Source organism: Danio aesculapii, chromosome 21 (genome assembly GCF_903798145.1).
Source record: "Danio aesculapii chromosome 21, fDanAes4.1, whole genome shotgun sequence".
Lineage (NCBI taxonomy): Eukaryota > Metazoa > Chordata > Actinopteri > Cypriniformes > Danionidae > Danio > Danio aesculapii.
Genome location: NC_079455.1, coordinates 30,831,364 through 30,854,058, shown reverse-complemented (window position 1 = coordinate 30,854,058; position 22,695 = coordinate 30,831,364). Strand labels below are relative to the sequence as shown.

The window sequence follows — 22,695 nt, the reverse complement described above, 5'->3', positions numbered from 1 at the left end:
AGAGCAATTATAAAGAAGAAAACAATTCTCATTCCAAAAATAGAGTGCAATCCTTTTTTTGTTTTGTTTATAACCTAACAAAAAAATGCATTCAAAGCAAAAACATTGTATATAAAAATATTTGGAAATTATATTAGAATTAAGTTTGCAGAACACAAGCCGAGCACACTAACATATGATAGTGCTGTTCAGTGCTTAATTTGTAAATGAATGATTTACAAATAAAAGTTACTGTGACCAACGTCCATCACACAATTTTCCCAGAATGTGACGTCCTTAAATGGTGATAGCGCAAAAAAGAGCATCACATTTCTGGTCGGTCTTTAATTATATTGTGCCCTATAAGGTTATAGGTCATGAATAATAAAAACATGTAGCTGCAAACATAAATCTGTGAACAATCACTATTCAGTTCACTTCACTATTATTAGCCAAGTGAAAAAAAATAATAATTAAATGATTCGCTCAGTCTAATCTTCAAAAAGAGCCCACAGATACCCCTTCTGTCATGTTTTCTGAGATTCTGTCATGTGACTTGAGATCACTTTGCTTCTGTCTCCTGCTATCCTGATCCATTTGCGCAGTTTTACCTTCTCAATATCTCTTTTGATCAGGCTCATTATTAGATTTACTCATGGTTTTAAAAAATAAAAATATGCGTGATTGCCTCTTTGCCATTTTGCAAATACAAATACTATCTAGGTTGGCCACTATGACATTATTTATTTCCACTGCTCACTGTGTGCAAAATAATCACCAACCAATGAGAGTGATGGTGATAAGAAAGCCAGTTGGCTGAAAATTTTGTTGAGGGTCAAACGTGAACTTTGCTTGAACATGTGAATGATGACTACTGTGATGTGTGTGTGTGTGCGGGCACACACAATCCACATAGTCTTCACTTGCACTAAATCACATTCTCTCTGCCTCTATCCCTCTTTCACTCTCGCACGCACGCACGCACGCACGCACGCACACACGCACACACACACACACGCACACACGTGCACGCACACACACACGTAGGTATTCACCAAGCACAAATTAATGCCGGATCCATTAAAATAAAAACCAGTACGCAAAACACGAATATCTGACATTTTCCGGAACAGGATACGGCAAGATCCGACCTCAATTAAGCTCTGGTGCTGTTCTTCTCTAAATTCTTAAATTATCTTTGTTCAAATTAAGTGAATTTAACAGCATACTTGCAGTTTTATGTTGGCATGTGACCATGGTATAAGTGAAATAATCCATGATTAGGGGGTTTGTGTCCACCGAAGCATTTTTTTGTTGAGCTGAGTGTTTGTTTTCTGTTATTAATTATGGTAGCACCACGTTTTTTTTTTGAGCGCCTGCGGTGTAGTGAGGTACTTAGTGGGCATTTTACCATTTTTTTTAGCCATTGCAGTGCCCATCACTGTTATTTTGTGCTAGCCATCCAATCACAGTGGAGGTGGGAGGGACTATTCCATGCAACTGTCAACAAACAAATCTGCTAAAGACTTTTAACTTGTAATGGTACAGCGGGAAAACTCTGTATTATAACAATTGACTGAAAAAAAAATTTATAGCGTTTTTAGAACAGTAGTCAAGTTTCTGCAGTGCAAAAACACTTCAGTGGACATGCAGTCTTAGTTGAGACAACTTTGACTTTACATTGAAGTAATATATGTACAGTAGAGAGTATCTTACATCATTGCGAGGGGCATGAGCCTGCACAGGGTCTTCGGCAGCGAGAGCGATGCTGCTCATGGTGATGACTGTGAGGATGCACATCTCAAAATACCGCAGATTCACCACATAATGACACAGTCGTCGCACTCTACAGAGAAAACATGACAATAACAGTCACAGTACACAGATGTTATTTAAGCTAAATGCTAATTCAGAGCAATGTGAGAATATTAATGTGATATACTGTATATGAAGAGTTCAGATGCAAAAGCCTCTAAATCCATCAGACCTCTTTTCTTGTAAATGAGCATTTTCTATCAGGCTCCTCTGATTTGGTTTAGAAGTTTCATTTTATTTGTAATGATGAGATTATTAGCTAGTAAATAAAATAACTTTTTTTCAAAAATGTCACTTTAGACAATTCTTTGGTTTTTAACAAGGTACATTTTCTTTTGCGTCAAAACCAGCGAAATCCACGTGTGCTTTTTATGCAAAACCCTCTAAATCCACCTATTGGGACAAGACAATGTAATGAGTTGAAAAATCACTGAAGATTCAATTAGAAATAAACATAAAACTGTCAAGTAAGTGGCGGTTCATTCCACTGTAGTAAACCAAGGAATAAGCAGAAGGAAAATGAATGAATGAAATCTGTCAAGTAAGTACATTAATCAATAACATTAAAACTGACATTAATTAAATCTTAACAATCTGTTGTCATTTCTTATATTTGGGATTTAGATTTAATGTAAGTAAAGCACTGTAAACATTGTAAACATTGCAAACTAAGCTTTTTAGATTCAAATAATGTAGTGTAAAACATTATGAAACGGTAATATCTGTGCATTGTTCATTAATATAAAAAGCTTATCAGGCGTATAGGTATTATGAAGTGATACAAATAATGTATGGTTTTATACATTATATTTATCTTTTAAAAAATAGCTTAAATTAGCAGATAAATCACAAGGTAGGCCTACTGGGCAAAAAGAGGATGACTCTCAGACAATTTTAGAAGCTGTCATTCATTCATTCTCACCATACTCAAGGTTTTGTTCTCTTTTTCATCTATTGTTTATCCTCATAGCATCCATGTGGGATAAAAGAACAGCATCTTAACTCTGTCTTTCATGAAATGCAGTTGCCGTTTAATGTATAGTTAATCGGACTCATTCAAAGTAGCATCACAGTGCAAAAACACGTTATGAATGCATGTTACACTTCAGACTGTACATTGTGTTTTGTTTTTCTTATAGTGCACAGAGTTTTGAGGTAAGGGACATTTTTATTTACCATTCACTGACAGTCGGACAGGCTCATCCAGTTTATCAAACGCCATCTTTTAAAATCGAAATCGGACATGGAATAAAACAGTCTCCTCATAAAAGCCGGCGTATCAGCGTGCTGCTAGATTGAAAACATATGATTCGCGCCTTCTGATTGGTTCTCTGGATATAGCAGCTTTTGCTGTCAAAGGCAAGTGGTGTTTAGCGGCTTTTGCCAACAAAGTGTTATTTCTCTATACGCTGATGCTGGGATTTAGATGATTTGAAGCAAATCTATTTGTCGAACATGTACTACGTGCCTAAAGCATTCACTCAATGTCATTATCTTATTTTTGGTGGAAGTGACGTTTAGCGGCTTTTGCATCTGAACTCTTCATATATACTGCAACATAATATTTGTGGTTTAACTCACGGGTTGGTTGGGCCAAACACAAACATGGAGCTGTATGGCAAAATGTGTTTGGGCGCATTCTGATTTAGCTCATCAAGATCCTTCTTTTCCTCATTCAGCAGCAGACTGTCACCATCAATGTTGTTCACTGTCAAATAGATGATCATTAGAGCAAAGATGAGGAGAGAATGTCACACATGGCATTCAATGTTGTCTTCTTTTTAGCAGGGCTGCTTTTTTCGGAAATGATTCTGTAATTAGTAAATAATACTTAAAAGGGCTCATTTAAACTAAAATGAACGTTCTGTCAGTATCAGTTTACCCGCATGACTTTTAAAACAAAATACTTTGTTTTAAAGAGTGATACAAATAGGGATTTATAAATAGTGATTTATCATAATGACTAGGATGATGTTATCTTGAACTTAATTTTGGAATGCTTTTATTTTGTGGTATTATATGGTAATTAACTTTTAAAATAAAATAAAACAAAAAAACAAAATAAAAATATACAAATAAAATGAATTAAAATACAATAAAAAATACAATAAACCAAAAACAATAATAAAAAAATTATAATTAAAAATAAAATAACAACAAAAACAAAACAAAAAAAATAAAATAAAATAAAATATAAAATAACATTTTAAATAAATAAAATAAAATGACATTCAAAATAAATAAAATAAAATCCATAACAAAAAATAAAATCAAATAAAATTATAAATTAAATTAAATAAAAAATTTAATTAAAAATTAATTAAAATAAAATAAAAGTACAATAAAAACAAAACAATGAAAATTGTAAAAACAAAAAAAACAAAATAAATAATCAATTAAATAAATAATTACAAATACAATATCAACAAAAAAGCAAAATTATATATATATACACACACACACACACACACACACACACATACACACACACACACACACACACACACACATATATATATATATATATATATATATATATATATATATATATATATATATATATATATATAATAAAATAAAAAATATAATTATATATAATAAAATAAAATTACAATAAAAAACTAAATAAAAAAAATTTAATAAAAAATAAATTAATAAAAACAAAACAACAAAAAACAATTAAAGTAAAAATACAATAAAATCAAATTTAATTAAATTACAATAAAAACTGAACAAAAAATAAATAGAGAAAAAAATAAAAATCAAACAATAAAAATCAAAACAAAAAAAATTAAATAAAAATGTAATTAAGTAAAATTACAATAAAATTAAATAAAAAAAATAGAAATAATAAAATAAATTATACAATTATATTAAAAATTATATTATATATATAAATAAGATAAAAAATACAATAAAATCAAAACAAAAACAAAAATATCATTTTTAAAAATTAAATAAAAAAATTAAATCTCACTTGGAATGACAGTGGTCTCTCCTGGCGGAGCAGTTATGGTGACGGGGATGTTGACTCCGCTTGGGCCTACTCGAGTGCTGTTTTTTAGATTATCTTTGTCTTCTGGCTTCTCTTCAGAAGGAGACTGGAGAGGGCTGGTTGTGAGGCTGTCTGTCTCGTTTGGTCTGCTCCTGTAATGACCAAAAGCTCATATGTCTGAAACAACACAGTATATATGCAACACAGATGCACAATATATCTCAAAGTGTACCTCAATTGCTTTGCTAAGTGCATTTACATCAAAGTCAAAAAGAAAGTGTAGCAACAAATGCCATATCTAATCATGCACATGTAAATTCAGCATCAAAATGTCTCACACAAAATGACATTGCATTATAACCCAATATCAAAGTAATGTCGTTTGTTTTAAAGAAAAACAGCATTGTTTAAAAGGTTTAAAAAAAACTACAAAACCATCAAAGAAGTTCTAATGGTTTTCTAAGGGAAATTATCTTAGGTTTTAATGGAAACTGCAATGACTCTTGTGGGTATCTACTGTATAAGGGTAGATATTTTTTGTCTTCTATTGGTGGCATGTTAAAACTAAGCCTAAACTAGGGCTAAACAATATATTGTTTGAGTATTGATATCACAATGTATGTTCCTGCAATATTCACAAAGCAGGATTAGATTATTTATTAAAGATTAAAATACAAAGAACTTATTAAATAGTATTACTTGTTAACTATTTATATAACAATCACCATTTTATTTTACATTCGATTGTTCAATTTCTGTACTTGAATACTGTTTGACCTCCCAGAAAACCATAGAGCACTGTTTGTTTATTTATTTATTTATTTATTTATTTATTTTTGCTTTTAATATATTTTGTTTTATAAAGATGCACTGCGTGGAAAAATACTTGATCATCCCATCTAAATTATTTTTTTTTTTTCAACTAGAGTTATTCAAGCCATCTGGTAAAATTTTATTCATGTCGCAATATACATTGTGGCAAAACAAAATATTGCAATGTCATATTGTTCCAATATTGTGCAGCCCTAGAAACCAACACACATGGATTGGTTTTAATAGCTAACATTTGATAGTTTATAATGGATTTACTGGTATTGGAAACCATTAGAATATTCTCTGATGGTTTCTATTGTGTTTCTCCATCTGATTGGTTAGACTTGGATAAAAAAAAAAACCTACAGTATGCAGCACACAAATGCTATTTTGTACAAATGCATTATAACCCAATATCAAAGTAATGTCATTTGCTTAAAAGAAAAACAGCATTGTTTATAAGGTTAAAAAAAAAAACTACAGAAACCATCAGTGAAGTTCTATTGGTTTTCTCAGGGAAATTATTTTAGGTTTTAATGGAAACTGGACTGGTCTTGTGGGTATTTAATGCAATTCAATTCAATTCATGTTTATTTATATAGGGCTTTTCACAATGTAGATTGTGTCAAAGCAGCTTACCATAGTTCTAGTAAAGTCCAGATTTCAGAGTTGAACTCCAGTTACGTTCAGTTCAGTGTGGTTTAGGTTTCACTGCTGAATGTTCAAACACTGAAGAGGTGAGGAAAAAAAACTTCACCAATTGAAGTTTTTTATAAGGGTATGTATTTTTTGTCTTAAATTAGTGGCATGTTAAGACTAATAGATTCTAATAGAATATGTGTAGAAACTAGAGCTGAACAATATATTGTTTTAGCATTGATATCGCAATGTGTTTATCTGCAATAGTCACAAAGCAGGATTAGATTATTTATTAAAGATTAAAATACATATAAATTATTAAATATTATTAGTTGTTACCTATTTACATAAGAATGACCATTTCATTTTACATTCTATTGTTCAATTTCTGTACTTGAATACTGTTTGACTTCCCAGAAAACCATAAAGCACTGTTTATTTATTTATTTATTTATTTATTTATTTATTTATTTATTTACTTATTTATTTATTTTTGGTTGTATTATATTATGTTTTATGCAGATGCACTGCTTGGAAAAAGACTCATCCCACTCGATCTACTTTAAGTTATTCAAATCATCTGGCAAAATTTTATTTATATCACAATATATATTGCGGCAGAGCAAAATATCGCAATGCCATATGTTTCCAATAACGTGCAGCACTAGTAGAAACCAATACAAATGGATTGGTTTTAATAGCTAAAATTTGATGGTTTATAATCGTTTTAGTTCGGTTTATTCCAGCCGCAACCCAACACCAGGAAATACCCATACACTCTTACATTCACACACAAACACTATGGCCAATGGCTCAAACCAGCGACCTTCTTGCTGTGGGGCCACCGTGCTGCCTAGTGTGGTTTATTTATAAACTAATTTCGAGTGGATCATGTGCTTATGATTGATCACAGCTGGTCCTGCATCAGCTCCGCATATTGTGCCAATCAGCTGAATACTGACTCACTATAAATAACTAAATCCACTTTAGTCATCTTAGTCATGAAGAATCCCCTCTTCTACCCCTACTCCTCCCCTTCTCAACATAGGGCAACACAGTGGCCCAGTGGTTAGCATTATTGCCTCACAGCAAGAACGCCACTGGTTTGACCCCTCATCAGGCCAGTCGGCGTTTCTGTGCAGAGTTTGCATGTTCTCCTTGTGCTCGTGTGGGTTTTCCTCAGTTTCCTCTCACTGTCCAAAGACATACATCATGAGTAGATAGACTACCGCAAAGCAGCATCTTAAGACAAACTCTTAGCTATCTATATCTCAGCTATATCTCGAGACCTACCTGAGCTCAAACTCCCTTCTCGCCCTTCAAGCGGGAGGGAGCCCCATGCTCGTGGAAATTCTGAGATCAGGGCTCTCTCCAGGGACAGCATGCCAAACACGCTTTATTATCAATCATCAGCTAAGTGTGAACTCTTGTAAAGGTATTTGTAGTGGAAACCATTAGAACATTCCCTGATGGTTTCTACTGTGTTTCTCCATCTGATAGGTCAGACTGGGATAAACAACCAATGCAGCACACAGATGTATGGCACATAAAAAGTCACCTCCAAGTGATATCAATATTGCATATCATGATACCAATACTTTTTCAATATATTGTGCATCCCTAGTGTGTGTATGTAATAGAAATGCTAGTAAATACTCTGTAAAAAAATCCAGGGTTCCACACAACATATTCATGTTGTCCCAACACAAATTAATTATGTTTACTTAATTGTTTTTACCATTTTAAGTGGATTAAACACGAAACAATTAAGTTGTCCCCTCAAAAACCTCAAGAATTATGCTGATTTTGCTCATTTTAAATACACAGTTAGAACAAGCAGCAAAAATCATTTTTGAGTATATGTCCATCCAGGTCAGTGGGAACCAAAACTGTTTGGTTACCAGCATTCTTCAAAACATCTGCATTTGCATTTGTGTACTTTTTGGATGCATATTTTAGTTTCACTTTACTTGGTAAGACTTTATTTTGATGGTCCATTTGAGTACTAGTAAACTGTTGGCTTAATATCTGTTGATACTGCTTCTTCAACAGACATTTAACTGACTATAAGAAACTCTTCAAGTACATGTCAACTAACCCTAACCTAACCCCAAGTCTAACCCCAACCTAAGAGTCTACTTATGATCTAATGAGTATTAGTTGGCATGTAGATGCAATGTAACTTAAATTCAACAAACGGACAATCAAAATAAAGTGTGACCCTTTATTTTTTATAATATAATGCGAGTCTGACATATGTCAGGATCAATAACGCTGTTGATCAAAAATCATGACATCATAACCTATAACTGTTCATTATTCTTGAAAACATACATGACACTATAAACGAACTCTTGTAACTCAAAACCTATATGATTTTCTTTAAGTGGAACGTAAATATAAAAAGGATCATTTGAAGGATTTTAGAAACCAAACTGATCTGGTTTCTATTGACTTCAAATATTATATGGACAAAAGATACAATAGAACACAATAGCAATGCAAATGAGTGTTCCAGGGAAGACAAAACTGCACAGGTTTAGAATGACCATTTTTGGTTATTTTAGTTTCTATTGATAGTTTTCACATGACGTCACACCATTAGGGGTTTGCATGCTATAATGCATATGCAGTTCCAAGGTCCAATTAAAGCATTGAATGGTCCAATTAAAGCATTGAATGCAAAACAAACCAACACCAATTATGAAAGTAACATAAAAGCACTTTCACGCTATAACACCATCGCCAATGACTAAATCATATCCAAAAGATAGACGCAAACATTGCCAAACTGAAGCTCTGACAGGGACATCATGGTTTTAAATGACTGAAAAATGGGATCGCAAGTGCCCAAAATTTACATTTCATGATCATATCTCTGTTTTGTTCTGTTGGTTTGTGATCCAAACATTCGTAGCTTGAAACAAATGGAAATACGAGTGGTTCGTGGTGCATTTCTATGGAGATGCTAGTGTAGCTGCCATTATGGCTCATTGTTTTTTTGCCTGTCAGGTCTCCAAATTTGACAGAAAGCCATCAATGAGCATTCAAATATTTGGATCCACATACACTATAAAAACCTACCTGTGTTTACCACCATTCTCTCTACATTCGTCTCCATCCAATGTGGACTGTGCTTTAACCCGCGGCCGGTGTCTCCTTCTCTCTCCATTAGCTCCTTCGCCCTCTCTGTGACCTCGTATCCTCTCGCCCCTGCCTCCATTACCAATCACACCATTCCCATTCCCATTGACCTCTCTCGGTCTTCTAGAATGATGATGCCTATGATCTCTCTCCTCCATCCCAATGCCCTCCTCTGGAGATCCAGCAGCTGTGTGGTGGTTCCTCTGTCCTCCATCCTGACTGTTGCTGCGCTCTAGGCCGCCCTGGCTCTCTCGATTTCGGCTGTGGTGTCTATGAAGCCGTCCCTCACCAGCGTCTCCGTTCTCCCCTCGACATCGGTGATGTTTTCTCTGGTGGTTAGATGCTTGCTGACCCTCTGGAGTGTCTCCGTCTCTGTCGGATCTGGGATTGTCCACAGAGTCTCGATGCTCCACGACCAGCGGCCGATCGTGGTGGGTCTTCATGTCGGGCCGCAGATGAAGGGCGGAGGAGACGCGCAGACGCTCTTCAGGCTCCAGTTCGTTGTAAAGCGCCTCGCTGCTGCTACGCAGGTTGTGTCTGCGCAATTGGGTGGTGCGCTGCTCCCATATAGACAACTTCTGCAGTGACCTCTGCTGCTCTTTACTGAGGGATGGAAAAACATTCATCGCCTGAATAACACGCATCACTGTGGGCTCACTGCAGTAACACCGTCATCCGGACGCAAACCACAGTCAATTATCGAAAATCATGATAGGATTAAAGGTTAGTCATCATTTACTCACATACTGTAACTTTCCCTCTTCTGCAGAACATACATGATGGTATTTATGATATGATTTATGGTAATAAAGGTTTTAGCTCTGGTAACACTTTACTTTGACTTTTACCTACACATTTGTTTCGGAAGATGGCGCGTTTATCCCCTTAGCTCAGTTCGTTTGGGCTTATGTGAACCCCGCAATCGCGCTTTGATTTGCGCCAAAAAAACAATCGGATTAAATGAGGTGGTCTCGGCTCGCTTGAAACGAACTCTAGAGCGGTTTGTTTGCAGTGAAAAAGCAATACAATCCAACGAACTAACAAACCAGGCTATATCACAGTGTATTATGGATATGTAATAAGCATATATATATATATATATATATATATATATATATATATAGCTAAAAGAAGAGAGAATGATGAGTAGAAATATCATTCCTACCTGTAAAAGTGCGTTTTATGTCGAACACAAAAATAATAATACCATTACCCTTTTGGTTAACTTGACTTATGATATAGAATCGATATATATATATATTTTTTTTTACAACCCATGACAACCGAATTGAGGCTATGTATGAGAAATTATATACCTCAGATTTATATTTGGAGATGACTATGTCTGTGCGTGTCACCATTCATAATGAAAGCTTACCTTTTTGCTTATAATGTTATCTTATGATTTCTCATTATCATAAATAATAAAAAAAAAAGATGTATGACAGCTAAACAGAATCCCGGAAAATAGCTCTGACCAACGTGAGGAGAGTTTACTGGCACGTGACTTGTTTTAAATTGGTCCGTTTTAAAACATTGTTGTGTGAAAGTGAATCGCACCAAGATCTAAAAACAACATGTAACAATTCAGAACAAAACAAACGATCTATACATCTACAGTTGAAGTCAGTATTATTAGCCCCCCATTATTAGCAAGGACATTTTCACAGTATATCTGACCATATTTTTTCTTCTAGAGAAAGTCTAAAGTCTAATTGGTTTTATTTCAGGTAGAATAAAAGCAGTTTTTAAGTTTTTAAAAAACATTTTAAGGTAAAAATTATTAGCCCCTTTAAGCTATATTATTTTTCGATAGAACAAACCATTGTTATACAATAAAATTACCATTATTGCAATTGTGTCATGAATATTTTTTATGACTTTTTTCAGTAAAAAAAATGAATTTGTCATTAAAATGAGTATCAATACTCTGTCAAATAATTGTATATGCTGTGTTCACACCAGACACGGCACACGCGGATAAATCGTGTTATTTGTGCGTAAATAGACACGTGAACATTTTGAGTTTACTCGCTTCATGCGCGTGTCAAGTCTGCTTAATCTTCATGTCAAATTCATTTCACAATAGACGCAGATTCACATCATGGACAGGGCTTCTGTCTGCCCGGTGACTCTAGCTTTGTTGCTAAATGGCTAACATGGATTTTATTGAGAGAATAGCTGTGTTTATGTGCTTTATGAAGGCTGAACAGCGTAAATTTTTTGGAGCCATGTTTGATGAACTGTTTTCCCCTGGGACACCAACAACAGGAGCTACGTCACAATCACACCCCTACAAGAGCAAGCTCTTGATTGGTTAATGCGGCGTGAATGTCCGCTGAAGTTCAGATTTTCCAACTTAAGCAATTTGCGAGCCATTTGTGCAAAACGCTCAACTCGCACCGCTTCATTCGCGCGAATTGTTCACGCCACCTCATTTGCACGTATCGCGCTACAGGACACCTATTCACGACTTTGCATTGACTTAACATGTAAATCACTCGCGCTTCTTTCACGAAAATTATTAATAAAACATTTTTAATAATACACATTTATAATAGCCTTGTGACAATCATGTTTATGAGTGATTTATGAAATTTCTTGATGATGTCAAGTTGTTATAAAGACAAAAACAGGTTATTATATATTTGTTTATGTCAAGACATGTCATAAATCTGTCATAAACATGATTGTCAGGAGGCCATTATAAATGTGTCATAGACAAAGACATCTCAAACAATGTCATCTGTGCATTTCATTTGTGAATGATGAAACTGACATGTGTCATATCTTGATTATAAAGGTTTAATGATAGTCTTTTGAACGCCCTCTTCAAGTAAAGTGTTACCTTAGTACCTTCTGACTCCATTCTTTGTAAATCCAACAGGAACCAAACCTGGTTGGTTATCAACATTTTTCAAAACATCTTTGTTTGTGTTCAACAGAAGAAGAAAAGAACATGAGGATGTGTAAAAGATGACAGACTTTTGTGAGGACTATCCTTTTACTTTCATGATCCCATGATGTCATGATCAACAGTGATCCTTTTTTGATGATTGTATAAACAAGTACAAGTAGCCAATCAACACAGAGGTGATTAGCAAAGGTCATTTTACAAAAGGATGTACTTAAAGAAGTTTTAAAATGTCATGAAGTAAACCTATGTGATTAAATATAAACATTAATTAAATATTTATACAATAAATAAATACATTTTTTAAAAGACAAAAAATGACTAAAACATTTTTGAAACAAAATAAAAAAATGTACTTCCATAGTAGAAAAAAAAATGATTATGGAAGTCAATGGGTGCCAGCTATCAGCATTCTTCGAAATATCTTCTTTTGTGTTCAACAGAGGAAAGAAAGATGAATAAATGATGACAAAAGTTTCATTTTTGGATGAACTATCCTTTTAAATCTAAAATAGTTTTTTTGGCTATTAAATTAAATAAGAAGAAGGATTAAAATGACAGAAAAACAAAATTAAAGCTATAACTCAAATGCAGGGGTGCCCGAACTCGGCCCTGGAGGGCCGGTGTCCTGCAGATTTTAGCTTCAACCACAATTAATCACACCTGAATCAGTTAATCAAGCTCTTTCTAGGTATACCAGAAACCTCCAGGCAGGTGTGTTGAGGCAAGTTGGGGTTAACTATGCAGGACCCCGGCCCTCCAGGAATGAGTTTGGGCACCCCTGCTGAGTAAAACAATGGTTGGCTTGGATGTTTTTTTAAATACAGTTTTCAGCATAATCAGTTCATCATGCTCTTTGACTCATGCATTTCACCTCCGTACAAATGCTTTTCCTTTGTTAAGAGGAGATAGAGAGCATCATGGGACTACAGGGATTCAGAATCCCTAATGATGCGCTAATAGCATGAGCTAATGATATAAAACCACTAAAGTTGCACAAAAATAACAATAGCATCCTAAACCATTGCACTATACCTCACAAAGTGACGACATGGAGTGTAGACATAACTCCTTAGAGACACATTCAGGGTCGCACAACACAAAAACGAGATGTGTTAAAGACAAACACAAATATCAGATGAAAAGAGGTCAAGAGAGAAGGAAAATACAACTGAGCAGAAAGAAAAACACACACAAAGACAAACAGATACAACAGAAAACGGAAATATTTTGACACACAATTTTAAATCGTTTGCATGCACAACCATCAATACAAAAGCCCAAATCCACACACTACAGAGCTGGTTGACCCAAACAGTCACTGAAGCTTGCAGACAGCACACTTACACTGCTCTGTTTAGCTTGGCCTTCATTCATATTGGAAAAGTTATGCACTATCAAAAGGATAAAATCAAAGTGCCGGCAGCCTCTCAAAGCCTTAACATACATAACACATCTAACCAAGGCCAACAGGAGACCATGCAAATGAGGAATAACATGCTCTCTGTATGAAAATATATCTATCTATCAAGAACAACAACAATCTGTGTGTCTGTCTCTGTCATCCAACCATCTATATGTCTGTCTATCTGTTTGTCTCTCCATCCATCCATCCATCTGCTCACCCGTCCGTCTGTCTGTCTGTCCGTCCATCCATATATCTGTCTGTCTGTTTACCCGTAACAATCTGTTTGTCTATTTATCTGTCTCTTTATATCTATCATCCATCTGACTGCCTGTTCGTCTATCTGTGTATTTGTTTGTCTATCCCTCCGTCTGTCTGTATATCTATCTTTCTGTCTCTCATTCTGTTTCCATCCATCCATCCATCCATCCATCCATCCATCCATCCATCCATCCATCCATCCATCCATCCATCCATCCATCCATCCATCCATCCATCCATCTGTTCGTCTGTCCATCTGTCTGTTTGTCCCTCTGTCCATCAATCTATCTGTCTGTCAGTCTGTCTGTCTATCTATCTTTTTGTCTGTCTGTCTGTCTCTCTTTCCATCTATATGTCCGTCTGTCTATCTGTCTGTCTGTGTTTGTCTCTGTCTATCCATTCATCCCTCCCCAATTCTATCCATCCGTCTGACTATCTATCTATCTATCTATCTATCTATCTATCTATCTATCTATCTATCTATCTATCTATCTATCTATCTATCTATCTATCTATCTATCTATCTATCTATCTATCTATCTATCTATCTATCTACCTACCTACCTACCTACCTACCTACCTACCTACCTACCTACCTACCTACCTACCTACCTACCTACCTACCTACCTACCTACCTACCTACCTACCTACCTACCTATCTATCTATCTATCTATCTATCTATCTATCTATCTATCTATCTATCTATCTATCTATCTATCTATCTATCTATCGATCTGTTTGTCTTTATGTCCAACCATCCATCCATCCATCCATTCGTCTGTGTGTCTTTCTGTCTATATTTCTTTACATCTGTCTATGTATTTGCCTCTCTGATCCATATATCCACCCATCCATCCATCCATCCACCCATCCATCCAGCCATCCATCCAGCCATCCATCCGTCCATCCATCCATCCATCCATCCATCCATCCATCCATCCATCCGTCCATCCACCCATGCACTAATCCATGCAAAGAAAATAAAGGCGCAACTTAGCAACTATCCAAAATAACATAGCAACTGCTTAGCAACAATCTCATTCAGCTTTGTTGAGCACTATAAATCAGCAAATCGATCACTAACATCATTAGCACCTGCCATGTAGTCATGCATGACTATAAATGAATAAAGGGTGTTGGCATGGGCATTGTCGATTCTTGATAATGCTGTATAATCAACCCCAAACTCAAGCAGATAAACTACTACAAGAAAGACAGAGAGGGAAAACAAAATGAAAGCTTCAAGGAGAAAGGAACAGGAATGAGGAGCGGAGAGAAGAGGAAAGGAGAGGAGAGGAGAGGAGGAGTATTGTAAGTGAGAGCAGAACTCACGGTGAATGAACGCTGCAGACTGAAGACCTGCGAGAGATTGCATCTCGATTTTGCTTTACAAAACTGCACATGCGAAACAAAACAAAACAAAAACAAAACAAAAAAATGAGACACAAACGCTAAATGAAAAAAAGTGTAGAGGGGCAGATGGCAGTGTCTCAATCAGCTCCCTAGCTCCCCATGTAGTGGATCAGTAGGTGATGTGAACGAAGGAGCTTGATTCACTAAGCATGTCCTCATTGTAAAATTTCAAAACTTGAATTTATAAACAAAAGCAGATTTCATATGCTTTCCATATTCATTTTATGAAGTTTTTAAAAGTACATTATAGCTAAATAATTTGATTGTTTTATATACTGCCAACTTTTGAATCATTAAACAGTTCTCAACTGTTTTTAACCTACACTGCAAAACCCAATAAGTAAAGTTAACTCAAACTGTATGAACAAACCAATTGTGGCAAACCATTTAAGTTTTGAAACAAGGGGTTTGGGAACAAATGAATCGCTGAACGAATCATATGGGAGTCGCTGGGATACTTAGATAAAAATAAATGCAAATTATAAGACAATGAAAGTCTTTTTTTGATTTTGTGTGCATATCAGACTGTTGTTGGAGACCCCCAAAACCAAAATATGACCATTTTAATGTTTAATAGGGGCTCTTTAAGTTCAGTTATCAAATCACTGAGTTCTACAAATTGAGTCCAAACAACTATTCTCTGTTTTTACTTCTAGTATTAGGGTTAAGTTACCACAAAAAATATAATTAATTCATTCATAACTCATTCGTTTTGAGTTGTGCTTTAAATAATCTGTTCATGAGTTATTTTCATTGAGTCAAAGTAACCTTTTAAAAACTTATAAGTTCAAATAACTTATTTCATTTAGTGATTTTGACTGTTAGGTTTTACAGAGTTGGTATCTAGCTATGTTTGTTCACGTTAAATATAAATAAATAACTAAATAATAATACAAATTTGACTATTTGGGTTACGTGATTCATGTTTTGTGCTTCCAAATTTTAATCATATCCAAACTCATGTGCCCTAATTTTTATGGTGCATTGTGGGATATTTTTTATGCACTGGCAGAATTTTGTGATTGAGACAGCACTTACAATGGCTGACTCCGTGATCAGTGCTCTGACTAGTGAACAAGGAAGCGGATTGAGACACAGCCAGGGTGATTTCTGCCCACCTGGCACCTGTATGTTTCAAATACAAGACACAAAAACACTGGCAACACTTCAGTAAAGGACACACTAAACTTTCTAACGACATAGAAAATCTTTGAAGACTTGTAAAATGCAATAAACAAACATGAATTTATGTTAAAGCAATTTTTTGGTTTTTAATTGTGGCCCTCTACTTTAGTGTCACCAAAAAACAAAACAAAACAGTAAATCAGCTGGTTACAGTACAGTTTGCAGTTTTGTAAACAATACATTGTGATTCTATGTGATAAAATGAAAATATAACTTATAAGTTGTTTCATTCAAAATACTGAGGTGACAACTGTCTAAAATGTAAACATCATGTGCTCTGTGAATAGACAGAAAAGAAAGAGTTACACATATGAATACAAACAACAAATGTAAATGAAAGTACTTTACCACAACCAGAAAACAGACAAGCATACTGGTATACTCTTCAACTAGTGTTTCTTCAATTAAAGGCAGTTCTATTTTAAATATGATTGACTGTTGTTGCTATATTTTGAATCAAATTAGTAAGCAGAAGAGATTTAGTTACTTCTTTTCCAAATATTTTCCAAATAATTCTATGTACAATTATAACTTTAAAACGAGAACTGTGTTCATGATAATCCAATCAAATCATTTGATATATAATCTAGGTTCATTGTAAACTAACAAATTTGGAGTCTTTTTCACAAAATTATGAAATATCAGTGTACTTATTTACCAAGACGACAAAAAGTAGTGTGTAGAAAATAGATCGATTTAATTCTAACAGAAAATAACATAGATATCACTTCATTATGTATAATTTGAATACACAAATTGTTATTTATGCATTAATTAAATTTTTATTTGTGACCCTGGTCCACAAAACCAGTCTCATGTTCCACAGATGTATTTAGCCAAATTAACATTGTATATGTTATAGTAACCAGCGATCTAGCTGATGCGAATCGCTGAAGAAACTACGCACGTGCCACATTTGCGAACTACAAATCCTTTCATGTACCAACACACACCTGTGTGTGTGTTTTAAATTGATTACACACACACAGGATCATGACGAACTGATTACATGGACTTTAAATACAGAATTTACGCATACTTCAGTGCTAAGCCTTGTTTTAATGTTCTGTGACATTACCACACTTTTTCCCTTGCCTTGTGTTTTGACTTTTGCATTATTTGTTCACGTAGTTTGCTGCCTGTACCGACTGCTCGCCTGTTTACAGACCTCGACTGTGGATTATTTGTATGTACCTGTTTGCACCTGTTTGACCGTTGCCTGCCTCATAAATCTGTCTAATAAACTGCACGTGGATCCTCAACTCTGTTGTCCAGCATCCCTCAGTTACGGTCAAAAAGGCATATTTTATGCCAAAAATCAAGTAAATATCAAGTAAAGATCATGCTCCATAAATACTTTCAAAACTTCCTACTGTAAAAATTATTTTAAAAAACAATAAAATTTGATTAGGAATTAGTAAGAACTTACTTTGCTCAACTTTAAAGGGTCACGAAACACCAAAACACATTTTTTGAGATGTTGACAGTCATATATGTGTCCCACGTTGCTAAAAACACTGTTAGGACACATATATTTCACAAAAAAAATTGAAATTGGTTGTTGCGTTATTTCGAGCAAATTCGTTCTTCCGGTTTGAAAAAATTTTGAAGCAACGTCACATCGATCAGATCCTAGTGTAAATTCCAGCGTGGAGACTAGATGTCTGTACCAGCCCTATAAATGCAAAAGCCTTTAAATTTCTAAGTAATTTTTTTTATTTTTTGGAACCCTCAGATCTTAGATACTCAAACAATTTGATCTCAGAAATACAGTATGTTGTCATATCCTAACAAACCATACGTCAATGGAAAGTTTATTTATTCAAGTTTCAGATAATGCCTTCATCTTAGTTTCCACAAGCTTACACTTGTAACTGGTTTTGTGATCCATGGTCATATTTTCAATAATGATTGTACAGTATAAAAAGTGCTCTTCATAGGTGAATTCCTGTGAATAAACCAATGTGTATGAAAAATGTCCATATAGTTGAAGAAACACCGTAATCATACATCAGAAAACACATTTATTTACCTTGAAAAAGCTTTCAGGCACAATTGATATTTGTAAAAAGATGAATAGTAACGATTTCGGGAGATTACATATAATTAAACTGTAATAACATAGCTTTGATGTAACGTACAGCATCACCCTACAGCAAACCAATAATGAAGAACAGACTACACAGAGCAGGTTTAAATGGAGGACGGGGTCACAATATCACAGACTAAACAAACAATGAAGCAATCGGAAAACAACTTCAAACCTTACAGGGAAAAGTTCCATAGCACAACATGACACAGGAACAAGGGAAAGACAGACACTTACGCTGCGATGGAGATGTTGGCAGCAGACATGGGGCTGACCTCCTTCACCTCCATGGCCTTCTGAAGAGCCAAGCTTTTCTTCGCTGCCTCCTCCTGCTGCTCTTCATCCTGCAGAAATGAAAGATCAGGAGAAAAGAAAGCTACTACCTGTTTCGAGTGTTTTGTGTCAGTATGAAATTATTGTCATAAATTAGGTGACATGATTACCTTTGTCAGCTCCTGCGCATTGGCAAGGTTATCCACAGCGATGGCCAAGAATACATTGAGAAGTGTGTCTGGTTATTATTAGTTTAGAGAACTGCCTTTATTTTATATTCAGCACACAATAAATTTGCCATAAAAACTGATTCAATTTTCACATTTAATTTTAATCAGTTTTATCTACTTTTATTTTTCTTCGGCTAGTCTGTATTTCGGAGGTAGCCACATTGGAATAAACCGCCATCTATTCCAGCATTTGTTTTACACAGCGGATGCCTTTCTAGCCGCAACCAAGTACTGGGAAAACACTCAACGCATTCACTCACACACACTCACTCACACGCACGCACGCACGCACGCACGCACGCACGCACGCACGCACACGCACACGCGCACACGCACACGCACACGCACACGCACACACACACACACAGGGCTTAATTTGTGCCAACAAATCTGATCTGGCACCTCATTTTACCGATCCCCTTCCTTATACGCACCCTCTCCCCTAACCCTCTTCACCCATTCCGGCCCTGCTCTTCACTTTCATCCGTGACACACCCCACCCCCGCTCTTCAACAACCACAACCACTACCACTCTCCCTGGTACTACAAGGTGCCCTTAAGATGCATTTTGGTTGATGGGATCACAAGAAGACATCGTGTTTTATTCCTTCTCTTTTTCTCCACTTTCTACTACTTCCATGATTTCTTTGATGGGAAGACCTATTGGCGGATGTGGGGGTGTGTTATGATAATAATATTGTGAAATAAGTTTGTTCTGGTTAGATGTGTCTTTGGCAACCTCTTGAAGTGATGGAAAGTGGACAAGCTCAACCCTGTTTACACCTGTATCTATTTTTTATTGTCCATTTGTAATCAGATAAACTAAATTCCTTCTTAAAGGGATAGTTCACTCAAAAATGATTATTTACTCAGTCTTAACCAAATTGAGTTTTTTTTGTTTGTTTGTTTGTTTGGTTGAGCACAAAATAGTATATTCTGAGGAATGTTGGAAACCTCTAACATTGACTTCTACAGTACCTACTTTTTTCTATTAAAGAATCTATTAAATCTATTAAAGAAATCTATTAAATTCAATGGTTTCCAACATTCTTCAGAATATCTTTTTTTTGTGTTCACTAGTTTGAAACCAGTCTAGAGTGAGTATTTTCATTTTTGAGTGAACTATCCCTTTAATACCACATGCAAATGTAACACTAGAACATTCAAGCATCTGAACAGCTGTTGTACAGGATACAGTTTCCGAAGAGTGTAAGAACGATGAAGTAAACCGAGGAGAACATTCCACCCCGGACACCACCCTGTGACTCGATGCCATGATACATCACTGCGTTCCAATCCTCTCCTGTCAAAATCTGCAGGTATAAACAGGCCAAGCACAGCAAACATTCAGAGTCTAATACATGAAACACACATATTAAGCATTTATTAGGCCAAATTAAAATAAAACGTACCTGGAAGACTGTCATTATGGCTGCAGGGAAGCTGTCAAAATTTGTAGTGGGTGTTTCATCTTCAAAATTAAACCTAGTCAGGAAGAGAAAAAACTTCAGCGTGCTTGGTTTAAAGAGGTACACTTAAAGATTTGGATGTCAGTTGTGGTTGGCTTTAATTTAGTTTAGAGAAGCAGGGCTGTCAAAACAAAGATACTGAGTTACTAGGATCAAACCACTATTTGGTTTTATCATAATTTGTATCCTTAAGCAAAGAATTAAACTTGAATGTTATATAAATAATCAGAAAACGTTAAATAAGTGCAATATTCACACTCAGACAAGATATGGCTTGTTTTAAGCTTTATTTTTATTTTGTATTCACCCTCTGAATTAAAACATAAGAGAGACCCTTATGAAATATATCAGTGCGGCGTCAGCATGTAATAACAATATGTTTTTGGTCAAATGCTATTAGTCATAAACCAAACCAACAAGATACAAGGTGAGTCACTGTCATTTACCATATTTGATGGGAGCAGAAGGAGCTAAAGTTCTCCTTTGAACAGAGGAGGACTTAGTTATTTGGGGGATATATATGTATTTATGTATTTATATATATATATATATCTCTTAATCAGCCCCCTATGTTTATGTTCAATTATTTCACTTGAAAGGCAATGAAAATTTGAGGTTTATGCATCTAAACTCTTCATATATAAATATATATATATATATATGCAGATTTTAGCTCCAACTTGTCTCAACATACCTGCACAGATTTTTCTAGAAACGCTAGTAAGAGCTTGACTATCTAGCCCAGGTGTGTCTGATTAGGGTTGGAACAAAACTTTGCAGGACACCAGCCCTCCAGGACCAAGTTTGGGCACCCCGATGTACAGTTAATTAGTCATTTTTGTGATTAGATTTTAAAAGTAATAATAATAATATTATATTATTAGTCACAAATAGTAACATTAGGAGCGGTACAGCACGGACACATGAGAGGCTCTAAAAATCTCCAACAACACCTAAAAACATTTGCTAGTCACATTTTTGAAAATTTACACACAAGGGGGGACTGAAAAATCACTAAGTTGGCAACACTGGCTAACAGTAATCTCTTTTATAGAAGTGCTTACACCTCGCGCATGTGAAATACGAATGTGAAATGTAAAATGTGAAATAGTCCCTTGATTAATCAGGGGTCGCCACAGCGGAATAAATACTGCATGTCTTTGGACTGTGGGGGAAACCGGAGCACCCGGAGGAAACCCACGCCAACACGAGGAGAACATGCAAAACTCCACACAGAATTGCCAACTGACCCAGCCGAGGCTCGAACCAACAACCTTCTTGCTGTCAGGCGATTGTGCTATCCACTGCGCCACGTGCTGCCAGATTTGACAACATATGATAAAAAATGTATAAAAGCTATCTGATTACTATTGGCTGGGGCCCCTAATTCCCTGCAGCCCTAAGCGGCTGCTTACCTCGCTTATTTGTTAAGTCCACCACTGCTTTTGAAGTGCTTTGCTTACTGCAACTCTCTCATTGGTAGACTTTTTGTATGACATTATAGGAAATGTTGTTTTCTGCAAGGATTTCATTATTAAATATGTTAATCAGCAACCGATTAGCAGCCTCTAAGCTCATAGAGGGTTTGTTTTAAAGGTTTATTAGATTTTTTTTTTTTTTACTTCTGGTACTCAGTGCTTATTATTTCAATTTTATTTTCATCTCTACCCCCTGAAACATTAATCACAATTAAAAACAGATACTCTCACATCCACCATTCCACCAATATAGATAAAAACTGACCTACAGAACTAGATGTCAAAATTTCAGATACAGTTGAAGGAAAAATTACTAATCTAATTACTTATTAATTATTATTTTTTTCAAATATTTCCCAAGTGCAAAGAAGATAAGATTTTTTTTAAATATAATAGTTTTAATAACTAATTTCTAATAATTAAAATGAATGTAGTCTTTTCCATGATGACAGAACATACAATAATATTTAATTTTGCAAGATTCTAGTGTTCAGCAATTTAAATGCTTAACTGGGTTAATTAGGCTAACTAGGCAACTTTGGTTAATAAGGTAAGTCATTGGACAACAGTGGTTTGTTTTGTGGCCAATCG

At 35.3% G+C, this 22,695-nt stretch overlaps 1 protein-coding gene across 1 annotated transcript in view; it reads right to left on the bottom strand.

The window, feature by feature from the left end:
* Positions 1-22,695, bottom strand: part of cacna1bb (calcium channel, voltage-dependent, N type, alpha 1B subunit, b) — a 262,630-nt gene that overhangs the window by 78,171 nt on the left and 161,764 nt on the right. The window contains exons 15-23 of the mRNA XM_056447143.1: positions 20,570-20,642; positions 20,353-20,470; positions 19,098-19,165; positions 18,892-18,998; positions 15,300-15,362; positions 9,326-9,988; positions 4,772-4,941; positions 3,376-3,502; positions 1,696-1,825 (exon numbers count right to left, since the gene is read on the bottom strand). Of these exons, the coding sequence (XP_056303118.1) occupies positions 1,696-1,825; positions 3,376-3,502; positions 4,772-4,941; positions 9,326-9,988; positions 15,300-15,362; positions 18,892-18,998; positions 19,098-19,165; positions 20,353-20,470; positions 20,570-20,642 (1,519 nt within the window). The remainder of the gene's footprint in view (positions 1-1,695; positions 1,826-3,375; positions 3,503-4,771; positions 4,942-9,325; positions 9,989-15,299; positions 15,363-18,891; positions 18,999-19,097; positions 19,166-20,352; positions 20,471-20,569; positions 20,643-22,695) is intronic.